This window comes from Scyliorhinus canicula, unplaced genomic scaffold (genome assembly GCF_902713615.1).
Source record: "Scyliorhinus canicula unplaced genomic scaffold, sScyCan1.1, whole genome shotgun sequence".
NCBI classification, from domain to species: domain Eukaryota; kingdom Metazoa; phylum Chordata; class Chondrichthyes; order Carcharhiniformes; family Scyliorhinidae; genus Scyliorhinus; species Scyliorhinus canicula.
The window spans coordinates 862,527-877,364 of record NW_024055676.1 but is presented as its reverse complement, the minus strand read 5'-3'; the positions used below and the strand labels follow the sequence as shown (position 1 = coordinate 877,364).

The following is a 14,838-nucleotide window of genomic DNA, read 5'->3' as shown; positions in this document are numbered from 1 at the left end:
TTCATCCACCCTGCTGAAACACCAGCAGGTTCACACTGAAGCGCGACCATTTGAATGCACTGACTGTGAGAAGTGCTATAAAAGTTCTGTGGACCTGATGCGCCATCAGCTTGTTCACACTGATGAGAGACCATTCAGGTGCTCTCACTGTGGGACAGGGTTCAGGCAATCATCTCAACTGACTGTACATCAGCGAATTCACACCAGGGAGAGGCCATTCATCTGCGCCAAGTGTGGGAAGGGATTCACTCAGTCATCCACTCTGCAAAGACACCAGCGAATTCACACTGGGGAGAGACCGTTCCCCTGCTTCGTGTGTGGGAAGAGATTCACTCGGATGTCCATCCTGACAAGTCACCAGCGTGTTTGCAAATAATTAGTGATTATATTTTACTGTTAATCACACCCAGGAATGAACCTTGTTCATAAATTTCTACTGATGTTTTATCAAGAAAATTTGTCAGAAGAATCTAAGAAATTGAACTATTTTCTATGTGTAATACATTTTTTGTAACTAGTGAAGTGTGAGAGTGGTCCTTACAGTGGGAGAAAGAGTAACTGTGTGAATTTAAACTGTGAGTTTGATGTGTTAATGAGCCCAGCTCGACTTCAAACCAGATATTTACCGAAAAAATCTAGTTAGGTTGGGTAGAGAACAGAAACAGATGTGAATGGGTGTTGCGATTCAAAAGATGCAAGGTGTGAAAGAAAGGTGTCATGAATGAAGTATGGATAAAGTAAATTCAATTTTTAAAATTATGAATGTTAAAGTAAAGAGATTATTTTAAGCAATTCTGGGAGAGATTAGTTCGAACGAAATTGGGTAAAATGATGGAGAGATCAAAGGGAAAGAACGTAGTTAAGGGGATAGTGAAACTTGTGAAGATACTGTTTAAATCGCAGCCCAGAAAGCTGTGTGAAGGAAGCCAGATTTGAAAAGCCAGTTAACTGCTGGTTAACCTCAGGAGCAAATTGGAGCAAAGGCACAGTTTGGGACAAGGTTTCTGCATTTTATAGATCTTAAAATCTAAAAGGCATTGCTGGACAGATTGGGGAAGGTTAGCTCTGAGGTAGTTAAATTAAGATTGTTTGGAACTGTTTCAAGTATTGGGATGTGTGAAGCCATTGCCTTATTTTAAGTGTACTTCTATTTCATTTTATTATTTTCCGATTCCATCATGAACATTTACTTAAGAAACCATCACAAATAGTTGGGGACATCATTTCTGGAGCTCACAACCTCTCCTTCTCCTATACAAATTGCAAAGGCAAACTGGGGACAAATGTCTCAAATTTCCTTTCTGGCTGTGCCCTTAACAATAAATATACTCCAGCTCAGTTATAGGGGTTAATATTCCAGGTAAAGGTCAAATAAATCAGCATTGCGTGAAACAATGTGCGTTAAGTATTTTAAAATATTTCTAACAAAAGGTCTTCTTTTTGAAATGTTCTTCGCCCTCACCCCGTTTCATCCATCCTCACCTCTGACAACAAGTGTGTGGAGTTCATGGAGTTCCTTTGTCACGGAGATTGAGACAATCCGATCAGCTACCTCTGCTGCTTCCCTCCCTTCCACTAACCTACCAGGCCAAACTGTGTCTGAAGTTCCTCCTCGTCTGAGCCCTGAACTCGGATCTTTCTCCAGTTTCTCTCCTATCTTCTCTCTCCCTCTGAGCTTATATTGTCCATCAGACCCAACTTCTGTTCCCTTGACTCCATTCTCACAAAACAATTGACCATCCAACTTCTCTGCGTTAGTTGATATGTTTCCAGTTCTACCACATTTGGTTCTGTCCCTCTCACTTTAATGCAACATCATCACCCATCCTAAATAGAACACTTGGCCCCACCATCTTTACAAATTTCCAAGACATCTCCAATCTCCCTTTCCTCTCCAAATTCCTTGTACTCGGTGTTCTATCCCCAGCACCTCCCCGACCCCACTAGGTGACATCATCCAAAAGCACCGTGTTAGATTTTACATGTTCACTGACAACACCCAGCTCTACCTCACCCCTATCCCCATCCCTCTCCATTCCTCCTCTGTCACTAAATTATCAAACTGCTTATCCCACACCCAGTAATGGATCAGCAGAAACTTCCTCCAATTAAAATTTGGGAAGACCAAAGTCATTATCTTCAGTCACCACTACAAATTCCCTTTCCTTTTTAAAAAATAAACTTAGAGTACCCAATTATATTTTTTCCAATTATGGGGCAATTTAACGTGGCCAATCCACCTAACCTGCACATCTTTGGGTTGTGGGGATGAAACCCAAGCAGACATGGGGACAATGTACAAACTCCACACGGACAGTGACCCAGGACCGGGATGCAAATTCCCTTTCCTAACTCCCGAGTCCATCCCTCTCCCTGGGAACTGTCTGAGGCTGAACCACACACTGCACAATCTCCATGTCAGATTTGACCCCTAGATGAGTTTCTGACCACATTTCCACACCATCACTAATACCAGCTATTTCACTCTCCATAATGTCACCTGTCTCCACCCCCACCCCAGCACATCTGCTGCTGAAACCTCATCCATGCCCCTTTTACCTTTAGACTGATGACTCCTCTAATAATAATCTTTATTATTGTCACAGTAGGCTTACATTAACACTGCAATGAGGTTGTTGTGAAAACCCCCTAGTTGCCACACTCCAGCAGCTGTTCGGGTACACGGGGAGAATTCAGAATGTCCAATTCACCCAACGAGCATGTCTTTCAGGACTTGTGGGAGGAAAGCGGAGCACTGTTCTAGATTCTCCTTGGCTGTGACCTCTGTTTGTCTCTGGCATTGTTCTAGATTCTCCTTGGCTGTGACCTCTGTTTATTCTTATTGACTTCTCACAACTGATTTCTACACTGGAGCTGGTTTGCCTAATTTCTTGATTACACATTGTAGTAAGATACTAAAACTAGGGGAGTACGTTGCTGCAGTGGGTTAGCCCTGTTGCCTCATGGTGCCGAGGTCCCAGGTTCGATCCCGACCCTGGGTCACTGACTGTGTGGAGTTTGCACATTCTCCTCGTGTCTGCACGCATCTCAACCCCACAACCTAAAGATGTGCAGGGCAGATGAATGTGTCATGCTAAATTGCCTCTTAATTGGAACAAAAAGAATTGGGTACTTTAAAAAAAATTTTAATTGAAGGCTTCCGATTCCTGCGGTAATTTACAACATTCATACATTCTCTGTGATGCAGTGTTAATGTAAGCCTACTTGTGACACTAATAAAGATTATTATTATTACCCATCCAGACAAGTGGAGTATTCCATTACACTCCTGATTTGTGTCTTGTAGATGGTGCACATGCTTTAGGGAGTCAGGAGATGAGTTACACACCTTTGATCTGCTCTTGTAGCCACAATATTTATGGCTAGTCCAGTTTGGTTTCTGGTCAATGGCAATCGCTAGGGTGTTGCCAGTGAGGGATTTAGTGATAGTAATGCTATTAAATGTCAAGGTTAGATCCTCTCTTGTTGGAGATGACACAGTCTGCCACTTGAGAGACACAAATGTTACTTACCACTTGTCAGTACAAGCCTAGATATTATCTTGCTGCATTTGGCCATGGACTGCTTCAGTAACTGAGGAGTCGCAAATGGTGAACATTGTGCAGTCATCAGCGAGCATCCCCATTTCTGACAATATCATGGGAGTACGGCCATTGATAAAGCATCAACTGAAACTAGTTTGGCCTAGGACACAGTTCTTCAGTGAATTTCACAAAACATTTCTTCATGAGTTATTTTACATTTGACAAATCACATCGGGGGCTGGTTTAGCTCACTGGGCTAAATCGCTGGCTTTTAAAGCAGGCCAGCAGCACGGTTCGATTCCCGTACCAGCCTCCCCGGACAGGCGCCGGAATTTGGCGGCTAGGGGCTTTTCACAGTAACTTCATTGAAGCCTACTCGTGACAAGCGATTTTCATTTCATTTCATCTGCACACTCACACCGATATCCTCACATGAGGCTGCAAGGGCTCCATCCAATGCAGACAATTCAGACTTTCAGGTGATCTCATATTAAAACGTATATTTGTCGTATACATAAACGATTTGGAGGAAAATGTAGCCGGTCTGACAAGTAAGTTTGCGGATGACACCAAGATTGGCGGAGTGGCAGATCATGTCAAGGATCGTCAGAAAATCCAGCAGGACATAGATAGGGTGGAGACTTGGGCAGAGAAATGGAGTTTAAACCGGCCAAATGTGAGGTAATACTGTAAATGACAAAACTCTTAGGAATATAGAAAGTCAGAGAGATCTGAGCGTGCAGGTCCACAGATCTTTGAAGGTGGCAACACAAGTGGGCAAGTTAGTCAAGAAAGCATACGGAATGCTGACCTTCATTGGATGGGGCATCGAGTATAAAAACTGGCAAGTCATGCTATAGTTAGCACTTGGAATATTGCGCACAATTCTGGTCACCACACTACCAGAAGGATGTGGAGACTTTGGAGAGGGTGCATAGGAGGTTTACCAGGATGCTGCCTGGTCTGGAGGGTGTTAGCCATGTGGAGAGGCTGAATAGACACGGACTTTCATTAGAAAGAGGGAGGTTGAGGGATGACCTGATCGAGGTCTACAAGATTACGAGGAGCATGGATAGAGTGGATGGGCAGGCACTCTCTCCCAGGGTGGAGGGGTCAGTGACCAGGGGGCATATATTTAAGGTCCATGGGGCAAAGTTTAGAGATGTGAGAGGCAGGTTTTTTTATGCAGAGGGTGGTGAGTGCCTGGAATGCATTGCCAGGGGAGGTTGTGGAAGCAGCTACATTAACGGCGTTCAAAAGGCATCTTGAGAAACACATGGATAGGATGGGTATGGAGGGATATGGCACAACGAAGTGCTGAGGGTTCTGGCAAATGTTAGTATAATGACCGGTACAGGCTTGGAGGGCCGAAGGGCCTGTTCCTGTGCTGTATTGTTCTTATTTCAACCAACCAATCCACCAGTGTTTGTAAATAGTTTACTCAATTGTTTTAGTTTGAACAAGACTTTTAATGATTAGGAAAGACAGGAATTTCAGATGTTAAATTGAAATAAATTTATTTAAAATAAAGATACATATCAATACAGAAGGAAAACGGGAAACTGATCGATACAGAAGGAAAAGGGGAAACTCATCGATAGGGAAGGAAAAGGGGAAACTGATCGATACAGAAGGAAAAGGGGAAACTGATCGATAGGGAAGGAAAAGGGTAAACTGATCGATACAGAAGGAAAAGGGGAAACTGATCGATACGGAAGGAAAAGGGTAAACTGATCGATACGGAAGGAAAAGGGTAAACTGATCGATACGGAAGGAAAAGGGTAAACTGATCGATAGGGAAGGAAAAGGGTAAACTGATCGATACGGAAGGAAAAGTGGAAACTGATCGATACAGAAGGAAAAGGGTAAACTGATCGATACGGAAGGAAAAGGGTAAACTGATCGATACGGAAGGAAAAGGGCAAACTGATCGATACGGAAGGAAAAGGGTAAACTGATCGATACAGAAGGAAAAGGGGAAACTGATCGATATGGAAGGCAAAGGGTAAACTGATCGATACAGAAGGAAAAGGGGAAACTGATCGATACAGAAGGAAAAGGGGAAACTGATCAACACAGAAGGAAAAGGATCAACTTGTCGATACAAAACAGACTGTTTCCATTTCTCTTGGCTGATCAGGCTGTATAAACATAATCCCTCTTGTATCATTTCTTGACAACAATTATTTAAAAAAATTTTTTTTTTTTTTTTTAAGAGTGTCCAATTCATTTTTTTCCAATTAAGGGGCAACTTAGCGTGGCCAATCCACTTAGCCTGCACCTCTCTGGGTTGTGGGAGCAAAACAGGGCAGAAGGTGCAAACTCCACATGGTCAGTGACCCAGAGCTGGGATCGAACCTAGGACCTCAGCGCCGTGAGGCAGCAATGTTAACCAATGCCCCACCGTGCTGCCTTTTTGACAACAATTCTGATGGGAATCTTGCTTTGGGGATTCCAGTACTTGGCTGACAATGGACCTTCTCCTCGGGTTTTAAATCCTTAAGTAGCTCCTCCCTCAGTTTGAATAAACTGGTTAGAACTCAATGGTTGGTCAATTTCATTACTGAATCATTTAAAAAAAAAAAAATTTCTATTGAAATTTTTACAAAATATAAACATCTTAACTATTAACAAACAACCGCGGTAACACCCCAAGAACAATACCCTCCCAACTTCAAACAAAAGGAAAAAAAACCCAAAAGAGCACCCAAACAACAAAAGGGAAAGAGATAGCACCCGCCACATCCCACAGACCCATGTACACAGTTCTCCCTCCCCCCGATCCAAACCCCCCCCCCCCCCCCCCGGGTTGCTGCTGCTGCCGGCCTATTTCCCTACCGTTCCGCCAGGGAGTCCAGGAAAGGCTGCCACCGCCTGAAAAACCCTTGTACTGATCCCCTCAGGGCAAATTTCACCTTCTCCAATTTAATGAATCCTGCCATATCATTGATCCAGGCCTCCACGCTTGGGGGCCTCACATCCTTCTATTGGAGCAAGATCCTCCGGGCTACTAGGGACGCAAAGGCCAGGACACCGGCCTCTATCGCCTCCTGCACTCCCGGCTCCACTGCAACCACAAAAATTGCGAGTCCCCAGCCTGGCTCGACGCTGGATCCCACCACCCTCGACACCGTCCTTGCTACCCCCTTCCAAAACTCCCCCAACTCTGAACACGCCCAAAACATATGGGCGTGGTTCGCTGGGCTCCCCGACCACATAGCACACCTGTCCTCGCCCCCGAAAAACCTACTCAACCTCGTCCCAGTCACGTGGGCACTATGCAGCACCTTGAACTGTCTGAGGCTAAGCCTCGCACAGGAAGAGGAGGAATTCACTCTCTCCAGGGCATCCGCCCACGTCCCCTCCTCAATCTCCTCACTCAGCTCCTCTTCCCATTTACCCTTCAGTTCCTCCACCGAGGCCTCGTCTACCTCCTGCATTACCCGGTATATGTCTGAAATCCTCCATCCCACACCCCCGAGAGCAACCGATCCCGCACCCCTCGTGGGGGCAGCAGGGGGAACCCCTCCACCTGCTGTCTGGCAAACGCCCTCACCTGCATGTACCTAAACATGTTCCCCGGGGGGAGCCCAAACTTCCCCTCTAACTCCCCCAAGCTCGCGAACCTCCCCTCCACAAACAGGTCCCTCAACCTCCTAACCCCTGCCCTGTGCCAGCCCAGAAATCCGCCATCAATGCTCCCTGGGACAAACCGATGGCTTCTCCGTATCGGGGCCTCCATCGAGTCCCCCACTTCTCCCCTGTGCCGTCTCCATTGCCCCCAAATTTTGAGTGTAGCCGCCACCACCGGGCTCGTGGTATACCTCGTTGGAGGGAGCGGCAACGGCGCCATTACCAGCGCCTCCAGGCTCGTGCCCACACAAGACGCCGCCTCCATCCTCTTCCAAGCTGCCCCTTCCTCATCCATTACCCACTTACTCACCATCGCTGCGTTGACAGCCCAATAGTACCCACAGAGGTTGGGCAATGCCAGCCCCCCCCCCCCCTATCCCTGCCTCATTCCAGGAACACTCACTCTTCTCACCCTCGGAGTCCCATGCGCCCACACAAATCCCGTGATACTCCTGTTGACCCTCCTAAAAAAGGCCTTCGGGATAAGGATGGGAAGGCACTGGAACAGGAACAAAAACCTCGGGAGCACCGTCATCTTAACGGACTGCACCCTCCCCGCCAGTGACAGCGGTAACATATCCACCTCTTAAACTCCTCCTCCATCTGCTCCACCAACCTTGTGAGGTTGAGCTTGTGCAGGGCCCCCCAGCTCCCCGCCACCTGGACCCCTAGGTACCTGAAGCTCTTCCCTGTCTGCTTCAATGGGAGCCTACCAATCCCCTCCTCTTGATCCCCCGGATGCACCACAAACACCTCACTCTTGCACAAGTTCAACTTATACCCAGAGAAACCCCCGAATTCACTAAGAATCCTCATCACCTCCGGCATCCCCCCCACCGGGTCCGCCACATACAGCAACAGGTCGTCCGCGTACAGCGACACTCGATGCTCCTCCCCACCCCTCACCAGGCCCCTCCAGTTCCCTGACTCCCTCAATGCCATGGCCAGGGGCTCAATCGCAAACGCGAAGAGCAAGGGGGACAGGGGGCACCCCTATCTCGTCCCCCTGTACAGCCGAAAGTACTCCGACCTCCTCCTATTTGTGGCTACACTCGCCATCGGGGCCTCGTAGAGCAGCCTCACCCACCGGATAAACCCCTCCCCAAACCTCTCCAACACCTCCCACAAATACTCCCACTCAACCCTATCGAAGGCCTTCTCCGCATCTAATGCCACCACTATCTCCGCCTCCCCTTCCACAGCCGGCATCATAATAACATTGAGGAGCCTTCGTATGTTTGTATTCAACTGCCTTCCCTTCACAAACCCCGTCTGGTCCTCATGAATGACCCCGGACACGCAATCCTCTATTGTAGTGGCCAGGATCTTTGCCAGCAGCTTAGCATCGACGTTCAGCAGCGAAATCGGCCTATATGATCCACACTGCAGAGGGTCCTTGTCCCGCTTCAGGATCAAGGAAATCAGCGCCCGTGACATAGTTGGGGGCAAAGTCCCCCTCTCCCTTGCCTCGTTAAAGGTCCGGACCAACAGGGGGCCCAACAGGTCCAAATACCTTTTATAAAATTCCGCCGGAAACCCGTCTGGCCCCGGCGCCTTCCCCGACTGCATGCTCCCTATCCCTTTGACCACCTCCTCCAGCTCGATCGGCGCCCCTAGTCCCTCCACCTGCTCCTCCTCCACCCTCGGGAATCGCAGCTTGTCCAAGAAGCGCCCCATTCCACCCCCTCCACCGGGGGCTCCGACCGGTACAGTTCCCCATAGAAGTCACTGAAGACCGCATTAACATCTACTCCCCTCCGCACCACCTTCCCAGCCCCATCCGTCACTCCCCCAATCTCCCTGGCCGCATCTCGCTTCCAGAGCTGGTGTGCCAGCATCCTGCTCGCCTTCTCCCCGTATTCATACGCCACCCCCTGTGCTTTCCTCCACTGAGCTTCCGCCTTTCTGGTAGTCAATAGGTCGAATCTGGCCTGAAGGCTATGCCTCTCCCCCAGCAATCCCTCCTCTGGGGCCTCTGCATATCTCCTATCCACCCGCACCATCTCCCCTATCACTCTCTCCCTCTGCTCCCCCCTCTCCCTATGGGTTCGGATGGAGATCAATTCCCCCCTCATCACCGCCTTCAATGCCTCCCAGACCGTCCCCACCCGAACCTCCCCGTTATCATTGGCCTCAAGGTACCTCTCGATACATCCCCGAACCCTCTCGGCCACCTCCTCATCTGCCAACAGCCCCACCTCCAAGCGCCAGAGCGGACGTTGGTCCCTCTCTTCCCCCAGCCCGAGGTCCATCCAGTGCGGGGCATGATCCGAAATGGCAAAGGCAGAGTATTCCACCTCCTCCACCCTCGACACCAACCCCCTGCTCAGGACAAAAAAAATCAATCCTCGAGTAGGCCGTATGTACGTGGGAGAAAAACGAGTACTCCCTGGCCCTTGGCCTCGCAAACCTCCAGGGATCCACCCCCCCATCTGGTCCATAAATCCCCTCAACACCTTAGCCGCCGCCGGCCTCCATTACTGAATCATTTTAATTGTTTTTTAACCATTTGGGTGAATGTCTCAGATCGAGATATAATGGGATTGTTTAATGTATCCCTCCTATCTGATCCTGCACAAGTCTTCAATTCATTGTATGACCTTCCATCTCAAAAAGGTTACCAAGAGCATGAAGCCTCACTGCTAACCATCTTATCAAATCATACATTTCTTCTTACAGAAGCTGGAGTACAGAATTTAAAACAGGCTGACATTAGTTTCAGGTATAACCCAGTCTTTTAACACATACTACAAACTGATTATTAAATCTTCAATTAAAATCAATTGACGATCACTATTTGTTTCTGATTGGTGAGTAATGCATACACTTCATTGATTAATACAATTGGTTAATAGCTGGATACAAAATGCCCCATTCAGGTAAATATTAGTCTCAAAATGGCTTCCTCGATCGTGTTCGCTTATAAAATGGAACTTGTCTGGAAATGAATAATTTCTACTGAAATTTACTACCTACTCCCACTTCTAGGTGTCTGTAAAGACTATTGTTCATCCCCCCCTGCATGATTCAATGGGTTAATGTATTCAGGAGAACAACCAAAGATGTGAGAACGGAAATAAACTCAAGTTAATGATGAGGGGTTATTGTTCAGTGGTTACATTCCCATCTCTGAGTCAGGAGGATGTGGGTTCAACTTCGCCTCCAGAAACCCAACCATAAAGCCCAGCTGGTATTGCGATGCTGTACTGAGGGAATACAGCACTGTACTGAGGGAGTACAGCACTGTACTGAGGGAGTACAGCGCTGTACTGAGGGAATACAGCACGGTACTGAGGGAATACAGCGCTGTACTGAGGGAATACAGCACTGTACTGAGGGAGTACAGCACTGTACTGAGGGAATACTGCACTGTACTGAGGGAATACAGCACTGAGGGAGTACAGCAGTGTACTGAGGGAATACAGCACTGTCCTGAGGGAATACAGCGCTGTACTGAGGGAATACTGCACTGTCTTTCAGAGGAAACCTTCCAATCTCACCCCATCTGCTCTTGCAGCTCGACATAAAGGTTCTGCTGATGATATTTTGAAGGAGGAAGTTCTCTCGGGTGAACTGCTCACTATAAAGCCCTCGGTGATGAACACTGAACAGATAATCTGGTCATAATCATAGTTCTGTTTTGAACTCACTTTCTTGCTTCACAGATGCTGCCTGACCTGCTGAGTATTTCCAGCATCTTATTTGTGTTTGTTGGAGCCTGTTGTACACAATCTGGCTGCTGCATTTCCTACATTACAACAGTGACTACAGTTCAAAAGAACTTGACTGTAAAGCACTTTGGGCCATCCTGAAGTTGTGAGAGGCGCTATATAAATACAAGTCTTCCATTAACAAAAGAGAAAAGACCCAACAATGGAACAGTCGGTAAGAGGACATCAATCAGTCTCCTCTTATCTTAGAGAAATCAAGGACTCCCAATACTGGGTGTTTAATACAATTCACGTCCAATATAATTCATGTCCATTCTATTAATTCCTTTCACTGGGCTGGAGTTTAACATCAATGGAAATAAATCTGAACTGTCAGAATGAACATTGTTCATTCCTGGGTGTAGGAATCAAATCCCTGTAATCACAAGTGAACTCTCTGGTGTTTCAGACGAGCGGATGGCTGAGTGAATCCTCTATTGCACACAGGGCAGGTGAATGGCTTCTCCCCAGAATGGATTCGCTGGTGTTTTGTCAAATCACTTCCACTTTTAAAGCTCTTCTCACAGTCAGAACATTGAAATGGTCTCTCATTAGTGTGAACAAGTGTATGTGACCGAAGCTGCGATTTCAAAGCAAATCCCTTCCCACATTCAGCGCAGGTAAAGGGTTTCTCCCCAGTGTGAACTCGCTGGTGATCCCGAAGACTAGATGAACGAGTGAAACTCTTCCCACACTCAGTGCAGGTGAATGCTTTCTCTTCAGTGTGAGTACGCTGGTGTCCAAGAAGGTTCGCTGATTTAATAAATCCCTTCCCACACACGGAGCAGATGAACGGCCTCTCACCAGTATGGACACGCTTGTGATCAGTGAGGTGGGAAGAACAAGTGAATCTCTGCCCGCAGTCAGAGCAGTGGAATGGTCTCTCCCCAGTGTGAACCCGTAGATGTTCAGTGAGGTTAGATAAAGACCGGAAGCTCTTCCCACACTGTGAGCAAATGTACGGTTTCTCTCCAGTGTGAATTCGCTGGTGTGACACCAGTCTAAATGAATCAGCAAATCCATTCCCACACACACAGCAAATGAATGGTTTCACCCCAGTATGACTGCGTTGATGAATTTCTAGTCCTGATGGGAATCTGAATCCCTTCCCACAGTCCTCACATTTCCAAGGTTTCACCATGATGCCACTGTCCTTATGTTACGTAGTTAGATAATCAGTTGAAGCCTTGTCCTCATACAGAACACCTGTATGGTTTCTCCCCACGTAAATGGTGCAATGTTTTTTCAGGCTGGGTAATTGGTTAAAGCTCTTTCTACAGTCAGTTCACTGGAACACTCTCACTCGGGTATGTGTTTATGTCTCGGTGCTTTGCCAGTCACACTGATGTTTCAGATCCTTTCCCACAAATAAACATTTCTCCTTCCATATTCAAAGGCTGATGATGAATGTCTCAAATCGTCTCTGTCCAATGCCCTGTAAAAGGAGTTGACAGTGTCAGTATTGCTGTCAGTCCATGATAGAAATTCAGAACAAATAATTCTAATCTCTATGGAATATTCTTCCATCTCTTGGTTCCCCAAATATGCTGCCCAATCAAAGTAAAAGAGAGCAAAATCCCAACAAAAACAAAGCAAAACGTTTTAAACTAAACCAGAATGTTGTTTTCTGTAGCCTCTGCATCCTGAGGTAACAACAGTTGTGGAAGGTATCAAGTGTGCTGGGAGACAACTCTTGGTCCTGCTCCAGGGCCACCTGAGCATGGGCAAGACCACAGAAGAGAGGCCAGCAGCCACAGGAAGCCCAACATTCTCCCCCATAGGGCTCCCCCATCTGGATCTACAAATTGGTGTTTTAAACAGATCAGGAGCAGACCCCTCTGTGCAACAAAGCTGGGAATGTGGAATTAACGTATCACAAAGCATTTAGGAGCAGCCCCTTCCGGTAAGTATACAGGGACTGTAACCTCCCCATTAGCATCTTCACAGTGCTGGAGGCCATTCAGCCCATCGAGTCTGCACTGACTTCTGAAAGAGCATCCTGCCTCGGCCCACTCCCCCACCCTAGCCCCAAAACCCCAACTAACCTGCACATCTTTGGTCTGTCGGAGGAAACCCACGCAGACACGGGAAAAAAGTGAAAACTTCACAAAGACAAATGCCCACCCAAACTCGGATTCGAATTTGGGTCCCTGTCGCTGAGGCAGCAGTGCTAAACACCTGTTGCCGTCATGCAGATTCCCAGTGACACTAGGACCCAGCTGGAAAAGTGACCCCGAAAGTCCTGCCCATTCTCTCTTACGTCATCCAGAAGCCACGCATGCGTGTTTCTCCTCGCTGAACCAACATGGCGGCCGTTCACCCGGGCCTGATACCAGGCACAGGACCCAAAGCCATAAACTATGTACCGCAGGGTCTTATTTAGGGTTTGCGGCCTTCACTCAGGAGTTGAGAAACTCTCCCCGTCCAGAGCTGGCTCCATCGCTCCCCCTAGGATTCCATATCCTGACCAGTTTACTACAGCCTATCTGCGCCACCACTTCCCGGTTCCCTCCGACTCGGAACAGAGAAGCTACCCAGAATGCCCAACGGCTGGCTGGCCCTGGAGCATGCGCACTCAGCGCCTAAGCAATGAGCGAGTTGTATAGAGCGGTTTCCGGACCGCGGGTGGTTGTGGGAAATAAGTCCACCATTCATCATCAACAGGAAGTCAAGTATTTATTGGAGACTAACCGCAGATCAGAATTGAAGTTGTAATTCTGTTTCTTTCTCTCCACAGATACGGTCTAACTTGATTAGCATGTCCAGCATTGGCTCTTTATATTTTGATACTGGAACATCTGCAGTGTTTTTGCATTAAAAAATTTAATTCATATGATGTTGGCGTCGCTGGCGAGGCCAGTATTTATTGCCCACCCATAACTGCCTTGAGCAGGTGGTGGCGAGCTGCCTTGGTGAACTGCTGCACTCCATGTAGCCACAGTGCTATCAGGGAGAGAGTTCCAGGATTTTGTCCCAGTGACAGTGAAGGAACAGTGACATATTTCCAATTCAGGATGGTGAGTAGCTTGGAGGTGAACTTCCAGCTGATGGGATTTCTATGTGTCTGTTGCCGTTACCCTTTGTGGATATGGGTTTGGAAAGTGCTGCAGAAGGAGCCTTGGTGAGTTTCTGCAATGAATTTTGTAGATGGTACACACTGCTGCCACTGTTCTGGACAGAGTGGATGTTTGTGGATTAGGGTTTGTGGATTAGGTGCCAAGCAAATGGACTGCTTTGTCCTGGATAGTGTCAAGCTTCTTGAGTTGGAGCTGCACTCATCCAGGAAAGTGGAGAGTATTCCATTACATTCCTGACTTGTATCGTGTACGTCACGGTAGCACAGTAGTTAGCACTGTTGCTTCACAGCACCAGGGTCCTGGGTTCAATTCCTGACTTGGGTCATTGTGCAGAGTCTGCACATTCTCCGTGTCTGCATGGGTTTCCTCCGGGTGCTCCGGTTTCCTCCCACAAGTCCGAAAGACGTGTTTGTTAGGTAATTTGTACATGCTGAATTCTCCCTCTGTGTACCCGAACAGGCACAGGAGTGTGGCGACTAGGGGCTTTTTACAGTAATTTCATTGCAGTGTCAATGTAAGCCTACTTGTGACAATAAACATTATTAATTAATATGTGATCATACAAATGCTGTCCCATCGGGGAGAAACCGTGCCAATGTGGAGGCTGTGGGAAGGGATTCAATTACCCGTCAGAACTGCATGTTCATCACTGCAGTCACACCTGGGAGAGACCATTCACCTTTTCGGTGTGTGGGAAAGGCTTCACAACCTCATCCCACCTCCTGTCACACCACCGTATTCACAGTGAGGAGAGATCTTTTCAATGTTCTGACTATGAAAAAAACTACAAAAGGAGAAGTGATCTGTTGAACCATAAACTCACTCGCACCGGGGAGAGGCCGTTCACCTGCTCCATGTGTGGGAAAGGATACA

General features: G+C 47.6%; 1 protein-coding gene across 3 annotated transcripts; it reads right to left on the bottom strand.

Annotated features, from left to right (window-relative positions):
• Window positions 1-11,094: 11,094 nt before the first annotated feature.
• On the bottom strand, window positions 11,095-13,367 carry LOC119960652 (gastrula zinc finger protein XlCGF71.1-like). 3 transcript variants are annotated; one of them, XM_038788286.1, is made up of 2 exons: window positions 12,934-13,367; window positions 11,095-12,323 (listed from the first exon to the last, which is right to left on the bottom strand). In XM_038788286.1, the coding sequence occupies exon 2, from the start codon at window positions 12,027-12,029 to the stop codon at window positions 11,271-11,273; it is 759 nt and encodes a 252-aa protein (XP_038644214.1). In that variant the 5' UTR covers window positions 12,030-12,323; window positions 12,934-13,367; the 3' UTR covers window positions 11,095-11,270. The 3 variants fall into 3 exon arrangements, with proteins under 3 accessions (XP_038644214.1, XP_038644213.1, XP_038644215.1); XM_038788285.1 differs by having other exon boundaries at window positions 13,013-13,367; XM_038788287.1 differs by having other exon boundaries at window positions 13,149-13,367.
• Window positions 13,368-14,838: the final 1,471 nt, after the last annotated feature.